The 26,205-nt window shown below is 36.4% G+C and overlaps 3 protein-coding genes across 3 annotated transcripts; 1 reads left to right on the forward strand and 2 right to left on the reverse strand.

Annotated features, from left to right (window-relative positions):
• Positions 1-2,212: 2,212 nt before the first annotated feature.
• On the forward strand, positions 2,213-4,610 carry LOC125195917 (40S ribosomal protein S8-like). The gene is made up of 5 exons (XM_048094204.1): positions 2,213-2,326; positions 2,454-2,526; positions 2,830-3,157; positions 3,749-3,921; positions 4,406-4,610. The coding sequence occupies exons 1-5, from the start codon at positions 2,323-2,325 to the stop codon at positions 4,485-4,487; spliced, it is 660 nt and encodes a 219-aa protein (XP_047950161.1). The 5' UTR covers positions 2,213-2,322; the 3' UTR covers positions 4,488-4,610.
• A 612-nt stretch (positions 4,611-5,222) lies between these two features.
• LOC125195916 (beta-1,2-xylosyltransferase-like) lies at positions 5,223-8,183 on the reverse strand. Its single transcript, XM_048094203.1, has 3 exons — positions 7,471-8,183; positions 6,911-7,060; positions 5,223-6,344 (listed from the first exon to the last, which is right to left on the reverse strand). Exons 1-3 carry the CDS (start codon positions 8,071-8,073, stop codon positions 5,622-5,624), a joined length of 1,476 nt encoding a protein of 491 aa, XP_047950160.1. The 5' UTR covers positions 8,074-8,183; the 3' UTR covers positions 5,223-5,621.
• A 331-nt stretch (positions 8,184-8,514) lies between these two features.
• Positions 8,515-12,793, reverse strand: LOC125195915 (glycerophosphodiester phosphodiesterase GDPDL4-like). The gene is made up of 9 exons (XM_048094202.1): positions 12,499-12,793; positions 11,726-12,019; positions 11,373-11,488; positions 10,786-11,281; positions 10,571-10,609; positions 10,188-10,472; positions 9,726-9,865; positions 9,015-9,486; positions 8,515-8,931 (listed from the first exon to the last, which is right to left on the reverse strand). Exons 1-9 carry the CDS (start codon positions 12,593-12,595, stop codon positions 8,642-8,644), a joined length of 2,229 nt encoding a protein of 742 aa, XP_047950159.1. The 5' UTR covers positions 12,596-12,793; the 3' UTR covers positions 8,515-8,641.
• Between the last annotated feature and the right edge of the window lie 13,412 nt (positions 12,794-26,205).

Genomic DNA, 26,205 nt, shown 5'->3' on the forward strand with positions numbered 1-26,205 from the left:
CCAACAGTTTCTTTAATATTGCGCGCGCTTGGTGAAAAACTTTCACACGATTTATCATTTTTATGAGCTGGAGTGGGTATTTACTCTAAGAAAGTTGCATAGTATACGTGGACGGTGGACCAATTGGTTAGCATAAAAAGCGTACGTATGACTCAAGAAATATGGGTTTTAATTCGACTCGTTTATATAAAAAATTTTGGACAGTATAAAAAGCCACCTAAGCCGGATTTTTATCATCTCTTCCCCAACTATTGTTAAGATCTTGGCGAAATTGCCACATATGAAATTAGCACAATTTTACAAAGAAATAGTTCACTTCTTTCTTGAGAGGAAATGGGAAACACACTCAATATCATTTGATTGAATATTTGACCCAACTACCCATTGTTGTTTGATGTGTTTTAGTAGAGAAGGATAGAGAAAAAACGGTAAAAAAACACTAAGGGCTCGTTCGCTTTATCTCAATTGTGAAATGCATAAATATTTGTTGACTTAATTGTATCAGGGCGGTCTCACCAAGCTGTAAATATATGTGTGTGTTTGGTGATCCATATTTGGCCGACAAAACACATGGGTCTTCATCGCATGAACTATAGTCAAGTGCTCCGCCTGAATTATTTCACCCTAAAGTCAAGGTGTATTGTGCGGGCCGCGGCTACAAACTAGGGCCATGCATAGATAGGGGTGGGTCGATACGATATATCGTGTATCGTATCGAAAATATCGATATGAAAAAATTTCATATCGTTATCATATCGAAAGTTTCGATATATCGAACTTCCGATATAAAAAAATTTCATATCGTTATCGTATCGATATTTCGATATATCGTACCGAAATTCGATATATCGTTAAATATTGATATATATCGAAAATAAAATATCGATATATATCGTATTTTCGATATAAAACGATATATCGCGATATGAGTAAATTCATATCGTTATCGTATCGAAAACTTACGATACGATATCGTATCGTATCAAAAATTACGATATATCGAAAATTCGATAATTTTTCGATATTTTTCAATACGATACGAGCGATATATCATTTTTTCGGTATTTTTCTCCAGCCCTATGCATAGTAATTAATGAACACCGAACCGACGACTTTCTGATAATTTGATCTCATTTATGCCCGATTAATAAACACTGAACGAGCACTCTACCTACATGATGAAATTATAATTAGATATACTACTTTGGTACTTGAATTGAGATTTGTCCTATTATTTAATAAATAAGATAAGTTGTTTAATTTTATGTGAATAAGTTGGCATTATTAATAGGTATGCTAAATAAATAAAATAAATATTTTAACGCTATATTAGGTTTTGTTTTCAGTTTTGATTGTAATCGTTCAAATGTACACCAAGTAAATTTCAGGCAATATAGGAGGATGAAAAGTTTGAGGCCCATAAAGTAATTTGAGATAACTATCATGATTGGATTTTCAATATTAATGAACTAAACCATCTATTTAGATGGTATATTTAACACATCAAAACATGAAAAATAAGACGGGCCAAAAAATACTAGGAGTACGAGCCAAGTGATAATTTGACATTTTAACTCATAGCTAAACTAGTATAGAACTATAAGAAATGTCATTATTCTAGCGAAACATAAGTACATAACCATCAAACATACCTTTAAATAGGAAAACAATCCATTTCATATAGAGTGTAAATGTTGTATAGCATTTTGTGTACTAACATTATCATTAAAACGATGTAAATATGGATATACCATGACTTCATGATGATTGATTCTATCCCAATTATAAAAGGAAGATATATATTCCATAAAATTACAACTTAACTTTATAACTTAACATTTTTGTGTGTAAAGTTCAGCGTAAAACAATACTTTTAAAACCCATTTTTTATCATAAGAAATTTTAAAACTTCGTAAAAAATGAAACATTACCAATCTATAAATAAATAAAAAATATTACAAACACAATCTTTTCCTAGTTCCTCCTGTTGCTCTTCAAATATACAGTAGTATAAAATAATAATAATAATAATAATAATAATAATAATAATAATAATAATAATAATCATCTCTCAGAAGAAAAAGGAATGAGACTCTATAGTAGCGGCAATATTATTATTAATTTATTTATAATCAGCACACGGGCCAGGATACTGGACTTTGGATCAAATAAAGTGTGATGTATGGAAAGCCCAATTCGAGGGCCCAGGATTATTATATATAAGTTGTAATCGTAATTAGGGTTTCAGAAGAGCGGAGCTACATATCTGCCTACGGCGGCCTGCACTACGAAGGACACAGCTGAGCTCATCCACCAGCAATCATGGGTAAAATCTGCTTCTTATGTTCATATCTTCTGATGCGTAGCTTGTCCGCACAAACTCATGGAGATGATGTTGTCTGTTTGGAATAAAGCGATTGAGATTTTATGACACTAATGTTGCTTGTGTTCAGGTATTTCTCGGGATTCTATGCACAAGAGGCGTGCCACTGGAGGCAAGAAGAAGGCATGGAGGAAGAAGCGAAAGTAATTTTTCTGCTATTTAATTTATTCTCTTCGTTCAAATCTGCTTTCTTTACTGCTAAATAGGTCTTCTGCAAATTAGATCTTCTGCAAATTAGATTACGAATCCGTTTTATTTAAGTTAATATGTAGAGAAAATTTAATTTTTTTTTTTTAATTTCTTAATATAGGTCTATACTCATTGAATTTATTACTGCTATTTCTGCTGAAATAGTCTTGCATATTTAATTCAGAACTATACATACTTTGGTACCTTTTGATTGTAATACTGTTTAATTTGTTGGTGTTGTTATCTGTAATTATTAGGTATGAGCTGGGAAGACAGCCAGCAAACACTAAGTTGTCCAGTAACAAGACAGTTCGTAGGGTCAGGGTTCGTGGAGGCAATGTGAAGTGGCGTGCGTTGAGACTTGACACTGGAAATTACTCCTGGGGGAGTGAGGCTGTGACCAGAAAGACCCGTATTCTTGATGTCGTGTACAATGCATCCAACAATGAGCTGGTCAGGACCCAGACTTTGGTGAAGGGTGCTATTGTTCAAGTCGATGCTGCACCATTCAAGCAGTGGTATCTTCAACATTATGGAGTTGAAATTGGTCGCAAGAAGAAGACAGCTGCAAAGAAGGAAGGAGAGGTAGACTTCTGTTTTCTTTGTCCACGTATTTCAGTTTCAAGTTGTTTTTATTCTATTGCTTTAGTCAGTCTACATTGTGCTGCATACTGCAGATACACCAGTGTGCTGAGCCTTTGGCTACCCGTGAAGAAAGGAATAGTGGGATGTATGAATTAGGAATTGCATTATTACTATTTTCTTGAGTATGAAACTTTAAAAACAATAGCAGATAATTAGATGTATAGGACTGCTGCAATGAAAAGTAAGTATTACACTTCTGAATTTCAAATAATTTGATAAGGTGGTCAGGATGGAATTGATTGACTGAGGTCCTGACCTTTTATCATTTGAATTATGATTTCTCTGATATTTAGTCTACCTCAACTGTAGTCCCTAGGTTTAACACAACCAAATTGTGTTCTATAGCTTCTCCTGGTCTTGTACCCATTTAGTCGGCTGTAGTTTTCTTCATGATCTAGAACTTGATACGGTCGTTTAAGATGAACATTTTATCCTTTCACTTTTTTAATTTCTGTAATACTAATAATTGTTTCCAGATCATGTTAACTTTATGTCGAGTAATTTTTTTCTATTATTTTCAATGGACTAAAGGAAACTGAGACTACTGTGGTGGAAGAGGCAAAGAAGAGTAAACATGTCCAGAGGAAACTAGAAAAACGTCAGCAGGACCGTAAGATCGACCAACATATCGAGGAACAATTTGGCGGCGGCCGCCTGTTAGCTGCAATTGCCTCTCGCCCAGGACAGTGTGGGCGATGTGATGGGTATGTATTCTGCTATGCATTTTCCCATATTAACATATGAAGCACAGCAATGCCCCTTAGTTTCAAATGCTCATTCTGGGGTGAGACCCCAGGGATAAAGCCAAAATACGTCTGCAGGTTTTCACTGTGGAGTCAATCTCTTAACTCTAATACTAATTCTAATGACCCCATCCTATAATCATGTTTATTTGTTTCTGGATTTATAAGTTTCTTAAGGCGAATTAAAATGCTTGATTTATTGTGTGCAGTAGAATGTTGGTTTGGTGCTTCATATTACATCTTATTAGTTGCGTCAGTTAACAAATTACTATAATCTTGCACTAGTCAGTTTAGATCTTTTTTTGTTGAGTTATTCTTTCTAATGCGTTCGATTTGCATGTCACTGGAGTGCTACATGTTATTCTGAATTCTGCAACTGATACATGCTCCTGCTCTCTATGAATTGTTTGTTTTACCTTCATCTATTGAACGTTTGTTGTTTCAGTTATATCTTGGAGGGCAAGGAGCTGGAGTTTTACATGAAGAAACTTCAGAAGAAGAAGGGAAAAGGTGCAAGCACCGCTTGAGTTTTGTAATGATAAACTAAAATTTTTCAGTCCAAAATTATCCTCAGATTTTACATGTTCTGAACAAATTTGTCAAGACATTGTTTCTCGTTCACAGTATCAACTTAGTTTTGACGGAGAGCATTTTTGGTTATCTTTTTATTTTTGATATTTTGGCCGTGAATCATGTGCTTTGCCTCATCATCTTTTTTTGAAGCATTCAACTTAAATCTTTTGTGATTGTAAGGCTGTGTAGCTTTCTGAAGGAGTTATCTTATTTGATACTCGTTCTTCTTCGTTTATTTGTATATTTTTAAGGCTTATAATGAGAAACTTAACCAGAAAACCAAGGAGACAAAGGATAAGAAAATTGATAAATGTCGACACTGAAGAACCATATGCTTCATAGTTTAACTTCCGGTACGTTGTGAATTAAGGACTAATTCGAAAAGATTGATATGATTACGTGTGAGAAATAGGAATCGTTGTACTGTTATGGAGTACTACTTTATCATGGGAATTTATAGCTGCTACGTTAAGTGTGACTCTAGTATAGAAGCATTGTTGGACTTGAAATTTTTTGACATGGCTTCTGAATTGCTCGCTTCATTATCGCCTCCATGAATCATTTTACACAAACTCAAGGAAAATTTAATTGCTGGTATATACTTTCAACCCTCAAGCTTCTTAACCTTCAACCTTTCAACCCAGAAACACATGAAAGAGTAAAAGGTGAGAACAATCAACGAGACAGTATTGAGATTGACAAATCAGCCTGATTCAGTAAATTAAACTGGTATTTCACAGTAGTGTAAGTGGCAGCAATCAGTCCAGGGATCCGATTCCAACAATAGGAAGAAGATTTGAAGAGCTAAAAGATAATAGGTATTCACCGCGAGCTGGTCAAGCATTCATCAGTTTGAATCCAGGGTAAATGCCTTCCTGCTGGCTACAAAGAGAGTATCATCATTTGTGATTCCTCAGAAACAAAACTGGACGATCATTGCCAAATGTGTTTTGTATGTCCAACAAAATATCTCCAAAGAAACCTCTTAGCCTGAAATCAATGGTTAGGAGCACTGCTGCATTAGTAGTAGAGTCAAAACCTCTTAATCACTTCTTCAATAAAATCAGAGAAACATTCGCCTTTCACTTTCAGCATCCAAGGCCACTCAAAATGTTGCTCAGTTTGTAAATTACTCGTGGAGTTCGAGCATGTGTTCCAGATAGAAAAATGGCATGGTACCCCAAACCTTTCCACTGTGCTATCAGCTGAAAATGGCCCCGCCTGTAATCACTGCTAATTATCTCTAGGATCACTGTTTTTGGGGTAGCATATACTATATGAGTGAGACCAGCTCCATGAGCACCAACAATAACCGAAGCATCTTGGATGGCTCGAACCTGCTCTTTCATGGGCATGTGCGCAAACAGTCCATTCACAACATTTAATCTACACTTGGAATGATTTGATGCCCAGATATTTATGGAATCAAACACTTCTTGTTCGTTGCTGAGCCTTGATTCTACCTTACCATCATGACGAGGATGCGCCAAATAATCTTCACGTCGCACAAAGAGGATATTGTGGGCAGAGTTTGGCTCGGGGATATGGTGTCTATCTACTGGAAAACCAAAAGCAGCTCTTATCATCTCACCAAACTCTGACAACCGAGCAGTCTTGTTATCATTAGGATTGTGCAACAGATCATGTGCAGAAGCTCCAGAACAGTCTATAGTCTGAGTGATTCCCTTAAAAAGAGCAGTTTCATACCCTAATGGGGCAAGAATGGCATGTCGAAAACAAACTGGGCCAGTGAAATTCTTGGCATATGTAAGGCTTGAAAATAATGCCGCCCATGTTTCTTGTAAGGGACCCTGATAATGTCATAAAATGGTAAAGAACCTAAACCACCCAAATCACATTTTTTGTATCACACACATGATCCACGATAATAAATTGTTGTATGAACACATAATATACATGACCTACTTTTAACCACAATGACAACATGGAAGTGCTTCCCTGTGCTACTGATCCTCTGTGATTTTTCTTGTCATTTTTACTTCATTAGCAAGTTCAACACGTGCAATGATCAATTCATTTACACAACATTCGATCCAACTTCCATGATCAAAAGACCATCCATTCAAGAGGCATAGGTGTTCACCTGACCTTAATAAAATTTGAACTACTACAGCTCATACTTCACAAGATTGGCATGTCTTTTGTATAACGGTAGACAGGATTGTTTTTCCTTACATTAATAAGATCACCAAGTATCATAAGTGATATGCCAGATTAACTAGATTTTAGGGGACACTGTGAATAATAACCAGGTGTTCACTGACCTCAATAATCGACCTGGTTATTATTCAGAGTGCGGCCATTTGCTAATGTTCTACAAGTGGGTAAAAAGCTATATCAAGTCAAGGCAGCATACCTCACAGTGACCATCTACAAACACCAAATGAGGTCGATTAGGCAAGCCAGTGACCCTGGAGGCCACATAAGCACTGTACCACTCAGTAACTGTGTGAAACAAGTTTGCATATTCAAATCGAGTAACTAAAATTGCTGGCTCTTCAATCCACTGCAACAATAAGAAGAAAACATCATACAAATGTTTAAATTTCCATGAATACACTTCAGACAAAAAGAAAATATATAGAAACCACATCATGCAGTTACAACTGGAAGCAGTATAACCAGCAACTTCAATTTTTAGCTAATCAAATTATTCTCAAATACATGTCTCTTTAATGCTTTACTACAAACTCGATCATCAAAACATAGATTAGGTTTAAAATTCAGAACTTATAGATCTCATACAGATTTATACTAGCTTACTGTACACTGAAAACCTCACACACAATACATTTCAAAGATTCGTTGCCAATCAATCATAATTAAGCAACTCAATCCAAAATCTCACCTAAATCACATCTAAATAAATAGATTCAAAACTAAAAAATGAAAAGTATCTACAATTCCAACACCAACCTTAGAGCAAACAAATTCATGGGCATGAACTAACCGAGTGGAACGGATCAAGTCGCGCACAGTATGTCTAACAATTTCACCTTTCTGAAAAAATTTATCCAAAAACCCCTCATCCACCATGTGTTTCCCATTTTGGGATGTGTCCGCCACCTCAATCTGAAACGCCCCATCTTCAAAATCAGGCACCTCCTGGCTTTCGTTTCTCCCAATCACGCTCTCCAATATTTCTCCCCCATGAGACACGTCGATTTTGTCAGGGATCATCCGAATTCTGCCCCCTTCGCATACCGAGGTCTTCAAGGTCTCGCTGTAGTAGCATCGGAACCACCCTCCTCCGGCCCCGCTGCCGAGAAGGACCTGTCCTCCTCCCTTAGTGAATCCGTTGCCGAAAAAGGCTTCGCAAGAGTTGGATCTGGTGTTGGGATTGTGGGACCAGGGGAGGTAGGAGGGCAAAATCGGCCAGGGTTTAACGGGCGAATAGAGCAATGCGGTGGAGGAGTTGAAGGGTGAGCGGTGGTCGGGGAGGAAGGAGAAGAAGAGGTAGAGAGAGATGGAGTTGAGTGCCAAAAGAGCCACCACTAATTTTTTCAGACTCTCTTTCATGCTCTCTCTTTCTCTCTCCTCACACCCTTAATTTTAACTAACATTCTACCAAATCATATGTTCACACCTCGGATACACTAATTCTCCACTAAAAACTCACAAAATACTACCAAGCCTAAAATCTCTATTTTGGTACAACACTATAAAATCAGAATTAAATGTAAGTCAAGTGTTTGCAATAGGTTATTAGTCAAAGATCCCCAACTTACTAGATATTACTAGTATACCATGTGTTTCATTTAAGTCATCATTTATTAGTCGATTTATAAAATTTCCAAATTAAATTTTCTTTTATCATTTTTATTGTTATTCGTTATGCAGCTATTTAACGCAGAAGGAACACTAGTTAGTAATGGTATAGCAAATTATAGTATTTGTTCATGTCGTGATTCGAAAAGAACAGCGATCCTGATAAAATATTTATTGTGAAAAAATAGCATCTCGAAAAAAAAAATGAAAATACCTACAAGAAGGCAATTCCTCAAGCTCAAAATGTATGTAAGTCATAAAAACAACCAAGAATATATAAACATCACAAAATGGTGGCCAACATATTTAGCTATCAACATCAGCATAACACAAGAGCTGCCAGAAAAACAGAAATGCCACTGAGGATGGCGCTTCCCACCAGCGTAGGCTGCCCGTTTGGTGCAACAGGGCCCGGTGCTGTCGTGCCACTGCCATTAGTCGGTGCCCTGACTGGGGGCAGAGGAGGCTCGATCACACTCTCATCCGTAAGAGTGGGATTCGGAGCCTCTGCCGGAGGCTGACTTCGCTTCTCCATAATTGAAAGAAGGCCGCCAGCCGGGGCTGGTAACATGTATGGCGGGGCATCTTCATACCCTAAACACCGGTTTCCTGTATGCCGATAAGAAAAGAGGGGGATAGTTAGATGTGTAAGCAAGCACAACGGAAACCTCTACGTTTAGAAACAGACTCACTTTTGTATTTTGCAGCAGTTGCAGGGAAGTCGGTTATGACACCGTTGATTAAATAGCTACTGACGTGAGAGTTAATCTCCGTATATGGATCAGAGAAGAAGTCCCATGGCTGAGACACGTACTCATTTTGGAAAAGATGCACATAAACTGAAAGATTGAAGGCTTGAAGTTTTTGAACTACGGTTGTGACGTGGGTGGTGAAGAGCATGTCAGTGGGATAGACAGATTCTTTGGAGAGGACCACAGAGCTAGCGAATTTCTTTATCTCTGAAATGGTCGAGTTCAAGATATCACCGACATCGTCGTCAACCAGGTAAACAAGCTCATAGTTACTGCTGCTCTTAAACTTTGACAGTACGGCACTGTCACTGGATCTTATCATAACCTTTTTATTGATCCCGGCTTTGCTTAGTGTATCCAAGACCACGTCGGTCACACCTAAACCTTGGCTTGCAGCCAGATACGCAGCGTTCTGCATGGACAAATACGATAGATACCATGTTCATCATTCACCTTTAATAGAGTGGTTTATGAAGTCTTTGCTAGTTGCTAGTCACTATAGTCCAATACTAAACAAATATGTGGAATGTAATTTCCAAAAAACATTTGGTGATCAAGATCAATCAAATCAGAAGCATGCTGCATGAATGGGGGTGTATATATGTAAATTTAAGCATATACACATCATTGAAGAATATGATTTTAACTCACCTCAATGCTGATTATGACACCACTGACTGCAGATGTATTTGCAACCGTCAAAAAGTCAGATAACTGCATGAAGTTCCCAGCATTTTTGAATTTTGGATTCCGGAACAATGTATATTTCGTATATGGGTTGTAAATAGCAGCTGTATTCAAACAAAAATAACATGTTATTAGTAAATACAGAAAATACCTAGTCTTCAACAGTCAAATAAGCAAATATGCAACAACAATACGGATGCTAAATGAAGACTGTATCTGTTAACTTTGAGCTCCACCAGTCTAGGACTCGTGAATATAATCAAGTTCTCAAAGCTGATATCTTCACTCTTTAGGAAAAAAACTTTGGTTTCACAAAATGATGGGTATTGATTATGAAAAGGGGATGATAGATTTTCGTGTCCTTTTTCGTAGTCTTGGCTATATTATTAGGTGTGGAGTAAGAATAAATTTTAGTATAACACTTACGTTGTAAGGTCTTAATTTCGCTCCATGTGAGATTATAGGCGTAAATTCCTTTTTCTATGCGAAGTTCTGGATTATCTGTTGCCCTGTTGATGAAGTCGGATTGAGAAACAGTTGTTCTATCCCTGAGGTTGATGGATCCCAAGCAAAAAGGTATTCCGTCATTGGTTATTTGAACAGGGCAATCAAGTATATCCGCACCATCTGATACAGCCTTTTCATATGCCTTATCAGTACAACCAGGATAGTCTCCACTCGCTCCCTCGTTTGAGATAACCAAAACATTTGCTGCATTCATGGGAGAAATAGGGACACGTCAGCATCTAACCTCTCGAACTTGGCAACATCATACTACAAAGAAAATTCATGATAAGAATTCTTCTTACCTTTGACAGAATCGTTTTTGCTCATGTGGGCATAGCAATCTGCAATAGATTAACAGATTAATTAGCATCATGTAAGCATCTATAGGAAAGTGTTAATGCTCTATTGCAAAAGTAAAAAGGTGAACCGAAAAGTGACAAGTTTGTAGCAGGATCTTTAACAGGCTATTCCAATGCCCATTTTCATAGAAAATATAAGTACGAAAGATCTTACTCACCGATAGTTGCTGATGCAGTCATTGGGAAGTCAGAGATTACACCATCGAGAGAAAATTTTCCATTGTCAATGAAGGACAGATACTCAGCCACAGGATCATAGCTGTAATTATATGGTAATGTAGCATCATTTACAAAATTATATCCAAAAACTTCTAGACCTGCTGCATGAGCATCATTAACAAGTGATTTGGCTTGCTGTAAATATAAGCTGCTGTCCACAGGTATTATGTAGGTTTTGGGAACAATAATCCCAGCAGCAAATGTTTTAACTAATGTAAGATTCGTCAGAAGTGAACCATAAGTTTGGTTTGTTGTGGGCTCCACTTGATCAGGCTCCAGAAATTGGAAGACAAGCTTAGTTGTTCTAAACCTTGATGCAATATTCCTCAAGAAGCCAATCTCTGGTGATGAAATATAACTAATAGCGAAGCGTCTGGATGCAGAAACAACAAAGTTCCGCATACTCTGGTTATGTTGGGTGAAGAATGCATCATGCTGCACATGGAGAAAAAAAAAAGGACTGGTCAGGGAAAATCAAGTAATAGCTTACAGCGATTCAACATGATCAACAGGAGTTTGTTCGTACCGGTACGCTTAACCACAATCCAGGTGGTTTTATGTTTGTGACCACATCATCAACAGTAAGAATTATATTCTGAGAAGTATCATAATTGGGAGACCGAGAATATATCCTCTGTTTAACTGTTTCAAGAACAAAAGACAGTCAGCGACGTTGCAGCAACTACTGATTCTAACTTCCAGAACAAGAACTATGGAGGCATAACTAAAATATGTAATCATAACACAATAACATTGAGAGATTATTTGTAAGTGATGCATAGAAAGTACTACTAAATGTGATGAGAACCAAAATCTTTTTAAGTCAAAGGATAAAGCAAAACCGTTTTCGGCTTCCAAATTAAAGATGATCCAACTTACGATTCACGGGTTCTAGATCCTTAAGGGTGAAATCCACAGAAAACCATCCTTGAGTCGAGACACCATTGACAAGATAGGTCTTGCGCCCCTTTGGATACACTATATCAATGTCGGAAGCATTATCTAGCTTGATATCTGGAAAGCAAATTCCTACTCCATCCTTAGTAAGCTGAAGATCACACCACACAATCGTATCTGGCAAGCCAGTCTGCACTGCAAAACCATAGGCGTTCAAGCTCGAGTCGGGTAATATCCCTGAAAATCCACCCCTTGCTATCACCAAAGGCTGGTTTCCTGCAAATCAGATAACTGAAAGTAAGTCTTGACCATACTGAGCATTTTTTGTAACACCAAGAGTGTTTTACATAAGCACGTCTTTATGATTTACTAAAAACTGTACAAGACAGACATCCACTTAACACCACAAGGATCATAACTCTCTCTACTATAGAAATACGAGATCTTTCCTGTATTGGCAAAATTTTACAACTTCATCTTTTATTAGCAGTTCGGAAGGCATAAAACATCTTATTTCTTAGTTAAACCATTCTCATTCAAATTTTCCTATTGAATGAATGAATCAACAAATTAAACCAAAAATCAAGAGCAATTAGCAGTTCTAAAACAAGGACTGAAATGCACATATATAATACAAACATGCATAGTCCAATTAACAGTTAACCAAGATTTTCACATTTCCATACGAAAAAAGAGCAATTGAGAAGAAAGGAGCAAAGGTAAAGCTAAGCAAAGAAAAAGGAGATCTTTGTTACCGCTAAGCGTCTGCCACAGAGAGGAGCGGTTTCCAGATCCCTGAGCAGAAACCAATGCGCAAAGCAGGAGAAAACACAAGGGGCTGAGCTTCCACATTGCCGGCGGTAGTTGGTCGCCGGAAAATTGATCGTGCCGCTGCTTTTCACTGACAACTTCCTCGGTAAACGTGAAGCAGAGCAATAATCTCTCTCCTCACTCTGCGCTGGAAGAGACGAAGTAGAGAGAGAGAGAGAGAGTTGTGTTGTCGAAATGATTCTCTATTGTTTCATTGAAGAAGGAAGCACGTTCTGGTAACCTTTTTAATGTTGGAGATGCGTTGTTTTACTTCATTAATTTTATGTTTTATTTTATACAATCAAATTAAATTAAATTCAATGAGCATCATCTAATTGAATTTTTTAATTAAATAACTGGGTTGTTGTAAAATGAACGCGCTCCAGCATTTTCTTTTCTGTTTTCTTTTTATATGTGTCCCACTCCGGCTTCAGTCACGGCTTCTGCGCCGTTCTCAACATTTTCACATATATTCCTACACATTGGATTTTAAAAATACGATCATATTTTGGTTACTAAATCAACAAAATGGAATAATTCATTTTAAGTTGGGTGTAAGAAAAATCTCTTTACGCTAGACAAATTATGCGTTGGGCTAGTGCTATCTAATTGTCTTATTATCTCTACTAATAGAAATACATTCTTTTATTGGAAATAATTTAAGGCTTTTATTTTTTCAATTGACTGCAATTGTTGTGATAAGTATTGATTTGACTTGGATACAGGAGGTTAGATTAGATTTTGGATTGGATTTTTGCCTAATCTGAATCACTCCGAAAATATGATATTCGATGAAAATTAAATTTATATACCTTATTATCGAAAATGAAAAATCTGAATTACGACATCCAATCTGAAATTATATTAAAAATATAAAAATCTGAAAATCTAATACTAACAAATAGGAATATCAAATTGCATTGAAACTGTTCAATCCAAATACCAAATTGTCAAGACGGAGTACCGTTTTTTTTATGCTCCTATATAAACAATATAACAATAGTCTAAAACTTCCCAAGTTCCAACTTCCTTCAACAAAAATGGAGATTAATTAATTTTTTTTAAACTTACATTGATAATGTCTATATTGGAGAGTTCTTCAGTAAAATATCTAATGTGTTATAACTAAAATATGGATAAAATAAACATAAAAAGGGATAAATTATACAATTATCCTCTTTTACATAATAGTAGTAGTAGTAGTAGTAGTATACGTGTAACAAAAAATAGAGTAACATTAATATTACAATTACTCTTACATTACATATAATCTATTAATCGAGTACTTTATAGAAATAGAGATGACAAAATTAAATATTTAATAAAAAATAAATAGTATATTAAAATTCAAGTAGAACTAGGGACAGATTCAAATAGCCCTAAATAAAATATGAATATGTATTAAGCACATATATATTATTCATCTACAAATTATATTATGAATTTAAATTGTAATGATTTGATCGAATTTCTTGTTATACTTAGTTGATTTTGAAATATGTTGAATATATATCCATTATAATTGTTCATTATATTACAAGGAAATAAGATAAAATGGTAAACAAGTCATATTTTAATTCACCAAGTTGGTAGAAGAATAGTAAGTCAGAGAATCACCTTAAATTCAAAATTCAAAATTGTTCTAAATATTATAGAAATATATTTACTCGTGTAAACAATTAGACTTTTTAAAATAAATAAACATATAAAATATAAAAATAAATAAATTTAAAAATAGAAGAATATTATGGGTAAAATATTAACAAAATCTATCATTAATATTTGAATAAATTAGTATAAAAATATCCTAATATATCCCCCAATATTTGTAATAATCTCGTTAATACAGATGTTATAATTCGTTCCGAGAGGAGACTGGACCACCACCGTTGACTCACTCTGCCGCGCATTACCATAGTGCATGTGGTTGTCTCACATGCCATTTGACGCCCATCACATGCATCCATCTCCTAGCCATCGAGCGCCTGCACCGAACGTGCGGATGAACCAAGAGATGCCACCGAAAACTCTCGATCATCTCTCGATCACATAATTTGACTTGATGGCATCAAGATGCCCCCAAGAACTCGGCCACATATTAAATTAATTAATAAAGATGCCACTAAGAACTCTCTGTCGTCTCTCGATCAGATAAAAAATATTTTTTGTGTTGTATAATTCGACTTAAAGCACATAACTTAAATTTAAGTTTGTTACCTTTTAACCACCTGAAGTCATTCGGTTTATAGAGCTATCTGCAACCGATGGTTTATAATTGTTCCGGACCATTCGGAAGGGTGTAGGCTGCTACACCCGCCGCCATTGTAAGGGGAGAGGGAGGGGGGTGTTGTGAGATGAGAGATTGGGCTAGCTCGAAAGGGTTCTGACACCGATTGGAGTGCGCATTGCGTAAGAGAGACGATAGGTTAAGAAATTTTATTTTTTAAAAATTCAAATTAATACTCTCTCCATCCCACAAGAATATGCACTCTTTCCTTTTTAGTCTGTCACACAAGAGTATGCACTTTCTAATTTCGAAAAATTCTTATCTCTATTGAGTTGGGACTCATTCTTCACTAACTGATAGCATAAAATAATGCAATGATTTATGTCTCTGATTGTATTATTAATAGCCTTCTATCAAGGGATTGTATCAATCCTTAATTTATCTTTTTTCTTGTTTAGTTTAGAAATCCTTGTATATATTGTGAAGTGTGTGATGAATATTCTCAATGCAAATACAATATTTACATTCACATGGTATCAGCCTAGGATACTGAAACCCAAATCTCTTCTCGCTCTACCTTCTCTGCAGCAGTTCATAGGCCTTAAGCCATGGCTTCTTTTTCAAACCCCTCTTCTGATACATTGCCATATGGTACTTTGATCCATATGCTCACTATTAAATTATCATCAACAAACTACTTGTTGTGGAGAAGCCAAATCTACCCACTTCTCATTGGTCAAGGGCTTATTAGCCTAATTGATGGATCACGTCCAGCACCACCAACTGACGTGGTCGCTGATGGAAACTCAACACCAAATTCGGCATACCAATCTTGGCGTGTTGATGATCAGAGAGTTGTCAGTCTCATATTCACTTTCTTGTCTGAGGAAGCAATGTCCGTGGTGATCGGCTGCACCACCGCTCACGCTGTTTGGCTCGCACTAGAGCACACTTTTAGTCATCAATCTAAGGCTCGAGAACTCCGTCTTAAAGGACAACTTCAGTCCATCAAGAAAGGAGGTCTCTCGGTCTTTGAATTTGGACAAGATTTCAAACTCGTTTGCGATCAATTATCTGCAATTGGGCGATCCGTTGATGAAACAGACAAAATCCATCTATTTATGAAAGGACTTGGCTCTGACTTCTCTAGCTTTTCAGCAACTCAAATGGCTATGTCCCCATTACCATCATTTTCTGATCTTCTCAACAATGTTGAAGCTTGGGACATGTTTCAACAAACACTTGAACCAAACATGTCGTCCCCAGCTACTTTCACCGCACACACATACTCTCGGTCTTCTAATAACCAAATGTCTCGTGGTCGCGGTTCAGGTCCGAAAAAGAGTGGTCGTGGTGGTTTTAGCCAAAAGCGCCAGCCTCACTGTCAAATATGCAGGATAACCGGCCATTATGCCAACGTTTGTCCCGATCGATTCAATCGTGAGATTGCTACTGCCACACCTGTGACCAACATTGCTGAGGCTTTCTCCGCATCGAGTATTGCCTCTGATCCTCCTATCTCTGACTGGTACTTAGACACGGGTGCATGAGCGCACATGACTCCTACTCCAGCACAACTCCACTCATCTACATCATACACATGTTCAGATTCAGTTGTAGTCGGTAATGGTGTCTTATTACCTATCTCTCATATTGGCACTTGTTATTTGAATAATTCTATTCATCTGTCTGAGGTGTTAGTTGTTCCCGGACTCACTAAAAACTTGCTTTCAGTGAGCAAATTAACTACTGATTTACCTATTGATGTGGTTTTTACCGATAATTGCTTCAAAATTCAGCATCGGGAAAATCAACACCTTCTGGCTCAAGGCAGTTGTAGGGATGGTCTGTACGTGTTGGATGATACTAAGTCAGCTCTGGTTGCAGCTCGTACGCCTAAAGCATCTTTTGAACTGTGGCACTCTCGACTTGGTCATGTTGCATTTGATGTAATTTCTTTTTTACATAAAATTGGGAGCATATCTATTAGTGCTTTGTTACCCAAACCAATGATTTGTGACGCTTGTGAGAAAGCTAAAAGTCATCGATTACCTTTTGTTCGTGATGAAAAACGATCGTCTTCTATTTTAGACATTGTGCATTGTGATTTATGGGGCCCTGCGCCGGCTAACTCTGAATCTGGTTTTCGCTATTATGTCATTTTTGTGGATGATTATTCCAGATTTACATGGCTATATCCATTGAGACAAAAATCTGATTTCTATGAAGTGCTGCTTCAGTTTAAGGCTTTTGTTGAAAATCAGTTGTCTAGTCCTATTAAAACTTTTCACAGTGATGGGGGCACAGAGTTTACCAATAAAAAGGTGCAGATGTTATTCCAGGAGTCGGGCATACACCATATATTTTCATCTCCATATACTCCTGCACAGAATGGATGAGTGGAACGTAAACATAGGCACGTTACTGAAACGGGTCTTACAATGTTATTTCATTCCTTTACTGAAACAGGTCTTATAATGTTATTTCATTCCTTTACTCCTATGAAATTTTGGATGGAAGCCTTTAGTACTGCCGTATATGTTATAAATCGTTTGCCCTCGAAGGTGTTAGATGAAAAATCACCCTTTGAGTTATTATTCTCAACTGTTCCAAACTTTGCACACTTTCATCCGTTTGGCTGTAGGGTTTATCCATGTCTGAGAGACTACACTACAAATAAGTTTGAGCCACGGAGTAGAGCTTGTATTTTTTTGGGTTACAATAGCTCGCACAAAGGATTTCGGTGCTACGATCCTTCTACTTTCCGCATCTATATATCTCGTCATGCTAAATTTGATGAGTCATCTTTTCCATTCTCTAAGTCCCCTGACAGGTACAACTCTCAATTTCTTCCTATCTCGGAATTTACTGAACCAATGCGATTGGATGGTCCATTGAAATTGCAGCTCCCAAATGTAAATCCTGATTCAACTCTACTTTCTAGATTACAGTCACACACCAACCAAGATGAGCCTACTATCAACACTTATGAGCTGCCTGCTATTCCACACGAGACAGTCACAACCCAACCAAGAAGAGCCCGATATCAACGATCAACATGTTAATGAGTCAGCTCTCGATCCTATCATTGAGCCCGGTCCACCAATTGAGATGAATCCACATGTTCCTCCACCAATTGAGATGAATCCAATTGTCCCTCCACCAAGAGTATCTTCTACTCATCCTGTGCAAACTCGAGCACGAGCAGGTATCATCAAGCCAAAGTACATACCAAATTATGCATGTACTCGTTTATTTCAGGCTCTCATTACGGTGATTACACCTCATGGAATCAAGTCTGCCTTAAAAAGACCAGAATGGGTTGAAGCTCTAAAGTAGGAACATTCTGCCATGAATGGGATCTTATTCCTCGTCCTAAAGATGTAAATGTTGTGGGATCCAAGTAGGTTTTTCGAACGAAATTCAAGGCGGATGGCTCTCTTGATCACTATAAAGCTCATCTTGTTGCACAAGGCTTCACACAACTTCCGGGTTTTGATTATTGTCATACTTTCAGGCCAGTTGTTCGTGCTTCTACAATTCGAGTAGTGTTATCCATTGTTGTTTCCAATAATTGGCCTCTACATCAGTTGGATGTCCAAAATACCTTCCTGAACGACGTTCTATCCAAGCCAGTATATATGGAACAACCCCCTGCCTTTGTGGATCCTCAATTTCCAAATCATGTATATTGTCTTAAAAAGGCGATATATGGTCTAAAGCAAGCTCCTCTTGCGTGGTATCAACGACTTAGTGATTTTCTTGTACACGTTGGATTTTTATGTAGTCGTTCTGATCCCTCACTGTTCATCTATAATCGTGGCTCATCCACTATATATCTCTTGGTTTATGTTGATGATATAATTCTGAAAGGAAATTCTTATGATGACTTGAAATCTTTCATCTCTCGCCTTCATCAAGAATTTGCCATCACTGACCTTGGAAAACTTAGTTATTTTTTGGGTCTTGAAGTCACTTACACTTCTTCTGGTATTTTCTTAAATCAGGCTAAATATGCTCGTGATATTCTTCAGCGAGCATCTCTTGAAGAGTCAAAACCTGTCTCTACACCCTTGGTTGCAGGTTGCCAACTTTCAACGGACGGTCAGCCATTTGAGGATCCTACTTTATATCGGTCATTAGTTGGATCGCTGCAGTACCTGACAATTACTCGTCCTGATTTATCTTTTGCAGTAAATCTTGTTAGTCAGCATCTTCAACATCCTACCGTTGCTCATTTTCAAGCGGTAAAACGAATCCTTCGCTATGTAAAACACACTCCAGCCTTTGGCTTAAGTTTTACACGTAGCTCTTCGTTTTCTCTGGTTGCATATTTTGATGCCGATTGGGCTCGTTGTGTTGAAACTAGACGATCTACTTATGGCTATTCTATTTTCCTTGGCGATAAATCTAGTATCTTGGATTGCCAAGAAACAACCCACGGTCTCTCACTCTAGCTGTGAATCCGAGTATCGAGCTCTTGCAAATACAGCTTCTGAAATGGTGTGTGTGCTCCAACTTCTTTGTGAGCTTCAAGTCCAGCTGTCTTCTTGCCCGACTCTTTATTCAGATAATAATAGTGCTATCTTTCTCAGTCAGAATCCGAGTTCTCATAAACGTGCTAAGCACATTGATATTGACTTCCATTTTGTTAGGGAGCTTGTTTCCAATGGTCAGCTAGAGACTCAATTCGTATCATCAGACTTACAGGTTGCAGACATTTTCACGAAAGCTCTCCATCGTCCTTTATTTGAATTTTTCAGAGACAAGCTACGCGTTGGACATCATCCGACGTCTTGCTTGAGGGAGGATGATAGCATAAAATAATGCAATGATTTAAGTCTCTAATTGTATTATTAATAGTCTTTATATCAAGCGATTGTATCCATCCTTGATTTATCTTTTTCCTTGTTTAGTTTAGAAATCCTTGTATATATTGTGAAGTGTGTGATGAATATTCTCAATGCAAATACAATATTTACATTCACACTAACAATACTTTAATTAGTTTTTTTTCTTTCCATCTTTTTATTACTTTACCAATTGTGCATTAAATCCATGTCCATAAAAATGCATATTCTTTGGCGATGGAGGGAATATAATTTTTATGAATTTAATAAAATACTTTTATTATTTATTATTTGCTTTAATTTCACAACGTGAATGTTAATTAAATTGAAATATAAATTTAAGTTATTGTATAAGCAAGGTACCTAACGTACTCTAAGAGTTGTGGCCAGAAAAAAAAAGGAAAATGATTAAATGATAGAGTTAGGATATAATATGAAACAGAATGGGCTTTGGATTATGCAACTATATGAATAATAGGGGGAAATGACTTTTAATTATTGCAACTATGTCAATAGTAGGGGGAAAAAACTTTTAATTTTTGAACTAAAAAGAAAACGATGCATTCAGACATTGAGTCATTGCAATTCTCAATTGGATTTGCTCACATTAATAAGATTTTGTAGGGGATAAGTTTCATAATTCACATTAATGCACAATGGCCATATTTGAAAAAGGTAACTTAACTTTAACACCATTTCCGAAGTTGAATAATGCTTTGCTATAAAACCACATCATTCACACTTAATGCAATCTTAACAATATACTACCACAAATATAAAGAATAAAAATAACTTTCTTAGAGCATGCTGCGTCGTCCTTGCCGACGGACGCCGTCCGTGCCACTGGCAAGGACGCCGTTGCTCGCAGCTGCACGTTGTCCATCCGTGCCAGCAACAAGGTAGTACTCTTAAATAAGAGCATGTCTGTGCCGCTGAGCAGGCTTACGTGGCGGACTGCGATGGGGCAACGACATAGCCGTTGGCAATTTTGTTTTTTTCTTTTTTTTTTAAAAAATCGAAATTAATTAAAAAAATTATTTTAAAAAAAAATATTTTCCCACTTCCCAATAAATTATACTCCCTCTGTCTCACTTTAGGAGTCCCGGTTGAGTTCGGCACGGATATTAAGAACTGTAAAGGAAAGTTGGCGAAAAAATATAATGGAATGTGAGTCCTACTTTTTTATATTAGTTTTACAATAAAATGTGAGTGTAAAAAAGTTGGTGGAATGTGAGGCCTAATACCATTTATGGAATATTCCAACCGAGACTCCTAAAATGGGACATCCAAAAATGGTAAACCGGGACTCCTAAAGTGGGACGGAGGGAGTATCTGTTTTCTACACACTTTTAATTTATTTTTCAATTTTTTTCCCCCAAAACTCACATTTTCATATATAAATACCCCCACTTTAATCATGTAATTTTTAATTTGTAGGATTTTAATTATGTATTTTTTTATTTTCTAGGATTTTAATTATGTATTTTTATATTTTAGGATTTTAATTATGTAATTTTTATTTTTTAGGATTTAATTATGTATTTGTATATTGTAGAAATGTTTTAGTAATTGAAGTATTTAAATTGAATAATAGAATGGTGAGACCCTTGGGTTTGTCCTTGCGAAAGAGCATGGATGTGGGTGTTGTGCTCTTACCTAAAAATAGAAAGTAAAAGTGGGTCCGGACCCACCTTCATGCTCTTATTTAAGAACACGGATGGAGATGCTCTCGGTGCTTCTTGAATATTGCTTAATAGGAAGGCATGAAGCCACATATAGACAATAAAATTCCTTTTACCATTACAAGAAATGAACTAGCCTTGAATATTGCTTAATAGGAAGGGTTTTACCATTACAAGAAATGAACTAGCCTTGAATATTGCTTAATAGGAAGGCATGAAGCCCAATATAGACAATAAAATTCCTTTTACCATTACAAGAAATGAACTAGCTTCATTAATTTCGCAGTACTATGACTTTGTTGCCTTAATCTTTATATCGTTGAGTGTGAAACCACTTTCTTCCAACTAAACTCCAAGGGATAAAAAATACTAATCACGAAAGAAGCATGTATAACATAGAGTAATTCTAAATTTAAAAAAGTAAAGAATTAAAATTAGAATTATGAATCTCTTAAAATCAAAACTGTTAACTCATTTAGTACTAATACATAGTAAATGCCAAAATTGGTCCCAAACATATGACCATTTTACGTTTTTGGTCCTAAACATTATCTTTTAGATTTTTTTGTCCTGAATATATGGAAATTTAATCATTTTGGTCCTCCGTCAACATTTCCATTAAAAACTAACGATTAACGGGTTTAATCCTGATTTTGACCAAATTAAACTTTTAATTCTGATTTTTTACTCCCTAATTAATTCCCTAATTATTTTAATAAATATTCATTTAAAATCAGAAATAAATAATATTAGAAAAATAGAATTGCTCTTCTTCTCCACTGCGACTCCTCCTTCTCCCTCCCAAAACCTTCCTCACCCTCGACACCTTACAAAATCTCCCTCATCTCTGACTCCACAATCTATCTGGAGCACGACCCAAGCGCCTGCACAATACTCTGATCCTTCAAATACAATTCATATTATTGGGGCTTTTTTGAACATCCTGCATCATTAATTTCAAAGAACACTAAACCTAATTTTCTCTGCGATATTAATTTCGCATTTAGCGACACAGATTCCTCGCAAATTCTTCAAATAGAGAGAGAGAAATTGAGTGTTTATGCTGTTGCGAAGAAGGAGGTGGAAAAAGGAGGATTTATCGGCGACGATTCAGCTTCTTCCGCATCTTACACTAACAGTGGAAGCAGCAACTCAGCCAGCAACAAAGATGTCTATCTCAAGCATCTAAGCAGAAATTCTTACAAAATTGCTAAACCTATTCGGAAACCCCCCCCTCCGCCTCCCGCGGCGGCGGTGGCACTACCGCCGCCTTCCACGGTTGGAGTAGAGGACGTGGTTGGAGGGGGAGAGGTTTCCGGCGGAGAAGGCGGCGTTGCTTTGGCTTCGTCGGCCATAATTTAGATGATTTTAAATAAATATTTATTAAAATAATTAGGGAGTAAAAAATCAGAATTAAAAATTTAATTTGGTCAAAATCGGGATTAAATTCGTTGACCGTTAGTTTTTAACAGAAATGTTGACGGAGGACCAAAATGATCAAATTTCCACATGTTTAGGACCAAAAAATTCAAAAGATAATGTTTAGGACCAAAAACGTAAAAGGATCATATCTTCAGGACCAAGTTTGGCCTTTACTCATTGATATATTATATAGTATTAAATTTTAATTTACTGCACGTTACAATTAATTGAGCTACGATCACTAATATTTTATAAAATAAAAATAATATTAACAATATATCTTTAAAATTAGATGATAGATGAGTGAAGAGCATGCGAATATTTTTTGACTGAGGTTCGACCTAAAGTTTCGAAAATTAAGAATTTAAAAAAATTAAACAATTTAAAGAAATAAAATAATATAAATTGAAACTTTTGGGTTTGGAGGGTATTTTTGGACTTTCATAAAATTAGGGTAATCTTGAATGTATGATATTTTCTCTATTTCTCTTTAGTATCCGGTATAATATTTTCCTATAGTTTGGGTACCTGAAATGAGTAGAGAAGCCAAGAATTTACCGATGGAGGAGCCAAATTTCTGATTAATAATTATTCAGTTTTTTTTTATGTTAATATTGTCTCGATGTGACATAACCGCATTAGCAATAGGAGGGATCTGAGAGGAACAGATGGAAAGCGAAAATAATTAAATTATGGATAATAGAAACTATCAAACTATAAGCACGTGTAGAGACAAATTCAATGTGAATTAATTTACTTTTATAAATTATAAAGATATAAATAGAGTGCGTGAAATTTATTACATAAAATTAAAATAAAAAATACTATGAAATTCTTAAATTAAATTTCCGTCCCATAAAAATATAAGCATATGATATGATACGGGAATTAAGACAAAATTGGTAAAGTAAGAAAGAAGAGGAGAGGAGTAGTAGTGACCACATTATTAGTATTTTAATCGTGATATAAGTTGTACTCCCTCCGCCCCATAAAAGTTGAGACAAAATTTTTGGGCATGGAGGTTAAGAATTTATATTAAATAAATAGAAGAGATGAAAAAAGTAGGAAAGATAAGTGAGAGTAAGAGCATCCGCAATGGTGCTTAGGCCAGCCCATAGGCCAGCCATTCTCTCCCCTGCCACGTCAGCAACACTAAAAAACCACATGCCACATCAGATTTAGGCCGGCCATAGGCCAGCCGCAATAAAAAACAATTCAAAATATACTACATTTACGGAATTAAAATTACGATTAAAATACGAAATTAAATTTACGACACATATACGGGAAAATTCATTAATTGCATTTAAAAAAGTTACATAGATAAAAAAAAATTACATGCATAATAAAGAAAAAAAAACTATCGCCGTGCAATCCTCCGTGCCCACAACTCTTCAATTATATCCTTTTGGAGTTGAATATGAGCATCCACTTGGCGCATGTTGGCAAATTCCTTGAGGCGGTCGGCCAATGCCCCAACGATGCGCATAAACAACTCCTGCGCATTCTAAAACGCCGCCGGAACATGTTGGCGGGAAACCGCGGGTACTCTGCAAAGTAGTCCCCGTACAGCCGCTGATGTGCAGCTACGTGATCCCGATCAATCACCGCTCGGTGGTGGACAACTCGTGGAGGGCGAGGTATCGCCTGCTGTTCCACCATACGCATGTACCGCTCCATCCCGCGGTTCATGTAGGCCTCCATAGCCTCGTTCATCCTCCGTTCGTACTCCTCAGGATCCCCACCACTACCACTACCGCTACCACCCGCGTTACTCATCGCTCGATGATGCTCTTGTACAGAAAGTTAGAGAGAGAGAAAACTCGTTAAAACAAGTGATGCAAATGAAAATGAAACGAAAATCGCGTTTATATATGATATTTAAAAAAAAATAAATCAAAAAGGCCGATCGGGCCGCCACAATGGCGGCTAGCGGACCGGCCAGCGCTTCGGCCAGCGACGAGCGATCGGCCAGCCCACGCCGATCCGCTCGCCGATTTTGTGTTTGCCGATTGCAATGGTTCGGCTAGCCGATCGGCTAGCGCGACGAATCGGCTAGCCGGTCGCTAGCAGACCATTGCGGATGCTCTAACGTAAATGATGGAATAAAAAAAGGAGTAATTAGATGTTTTGTCTTTTGATAAAAAAGGAAATGACTCAACTTTATTGGGACGGACTAAAAAGAAATACGACTCAACTTTTTTGGGACGGAGGGAGTATATAACTTTATGTATATAGATAACAAATTGAGATAACTCTCCATAAATGGAAATGCTCATATTTTTATGGAATAAACGAAAAAGGAGGAATACTAATTATAGAAATAAAAATTATAAATTTAATTGACAAAAATCATATTTCTTCTATCTTTCACTATTTTTTACGTTCTTTATTATTTTCATATTATTAAAGTTTAATATATACTCCGTATATAGTACTACCTCCGTCCCTCAAAATTTGCTATACACTTTGACCCGACACGAGTTTTAAGAAATGTAATGGAAAGTGAGTTGCAAAAGTTGGTGGGATGTGTGTCCTACTTTTAAAGTATTAGTTTTATAATAAAATGTGAGTAAGAATGAGTTAGTGGAATATGAGGTTCACTACCAAAAATGGTAAAAGTGAAGTGTATCAAATTTTCAGGGACGGACCGAAATAATAAACTGCATCAAATTTTCAGGGACGGAGGTAGTATATTTTATTTTTAACTATCTTATTTCGTTTTAAGTCATTTAAATAACTAAATTTGTAACTAATATATTCATATACATTAATAGGAGGCAAAAAAGAAGCTTCATCTATGGAATACGAGGGAAGCTTATCTAACTACTAACTCTTAAATGATTTAGTTCATGTTTATCTTTCGACTTTCAATAATATCATTGGCAAGATCATCAAGATCAGTATCCAATAAATAATCATAATAAAGTCACTTCGCATGCCAAAGCATAACATTAATAAGATATCGAAATTCAAATATAAGTTGAAATTAAATAACATGTGCATGCAATTGATAGCACACGTATGGTTTTAGCAAATCTTCATAATAAGTTAATAACAATCCCAATAATAATAATAGTTGATTGCTAAAGTATTCATGATTTTGACCCAATTTTGATAGAAGATTAAATAATCTCAACTGGTTTAGTTCTTTGGATTTAGGTTAGGGTAAATTTTTTAAAAGATCTTATTACAGAAATTAAAAATTAGTCTATTTATTTGAAAGTGTCCCCTTGAATAAGTACTATTAAGTTGAAAGGGTCTTAAATAAGATTAGAGACATTTGAAAGGGTCTTAAATAAAATTAAATACTACTGTAATTACCTAATCTAAATATTGAAATACATTAACCGGACATTGCCAATTGCACGATAGTAGGTAATTTCGTACAAACTACACTTAAAATAATTGTACTGCTGTAGTAAAATATTTATTAATGCTACTTAGATAGGTCAGCGGCTTGAGCTGATA

The sequence above is a fragment of the Salvia hispanica genome, chromosome 6 (assembly GCF_023119035.1).
Source record: "Salvia hispanica cultivar TCC Black 2014 chromosome 6, UniMelb_Shisp_WGS_1.0, whole genome shotgun sequence".
Lineage (NCBI taxonomy): Eukaryota > Viridiplantae > Streptophyta > Magnoliopsida > Lamiales > Lamiaceae > Salvia > Salvia hispanica.

Excerpts from the sequence above, each read along its gene's own strand:
- LOC125195917 (XM_048094204.1), top strand. Across the intron at positions 2,527-2,829 it reads GCATGGAGGAAGAAGCGAAA|GTATGAGCTGGGAAGACAGC; the intron begins GTAATTTTTCTG and ends TGTAATTATTAG. Across the intron at positions 3,158-3,748 it reads CTGCAAAGAAGGAAGGAGAG|GAAACTGAGACTACTGTGGT; the intron begins GTAGACTTCTGT and ends AATGGACTAAAG.
- LOC125195915 (XM_048094202.1), bottom strand. The coding sequence starts at position 12,595 with ATGTGGAAGCTCAGCCCCTTGTGTTTTCTCCTGCTTTGCGCATTGGTT. Across the intron at positions 11,282-11,372 it reads GATTGTGGTTAAGCGTACCG|CATGATGCATTCTTCACCCA; the intron begins GTACGAACAAAC and ends CTCCATGTGCAG. Across the intron at positions 8,932-9,014 it reads AACTGCTGCAAAATACAAAA|GAAACCGGTGTTTAGGGTAT; the intron begins GTGAGTCTGTTT and ends ATCGGCATACAG.
- LOC125195916 (XM_048094203.1), bottom strand. The coding sequence starts at position 8,073 with ATGAAAGAGAGTCTGAAAAAATTAGTGGTGGCTCTTTTGGCACTCAAC. Across the intron at positions 7,061-7,470 it reads ATGAATTTGTTTGCTCTAAG|TGGATTGAAGAGCCAGCAAT; the intron begins GTTGGTGTTGGA and ends TTATTGTTGCAG. Across the intron at positions 6,345-6,910 it reads TTGTAGATGGTCACTGTGAG|GGTCCCTTACAAGAAACATG; the intron begins GTATGCTGCCTT and ends TGACATTATCAG.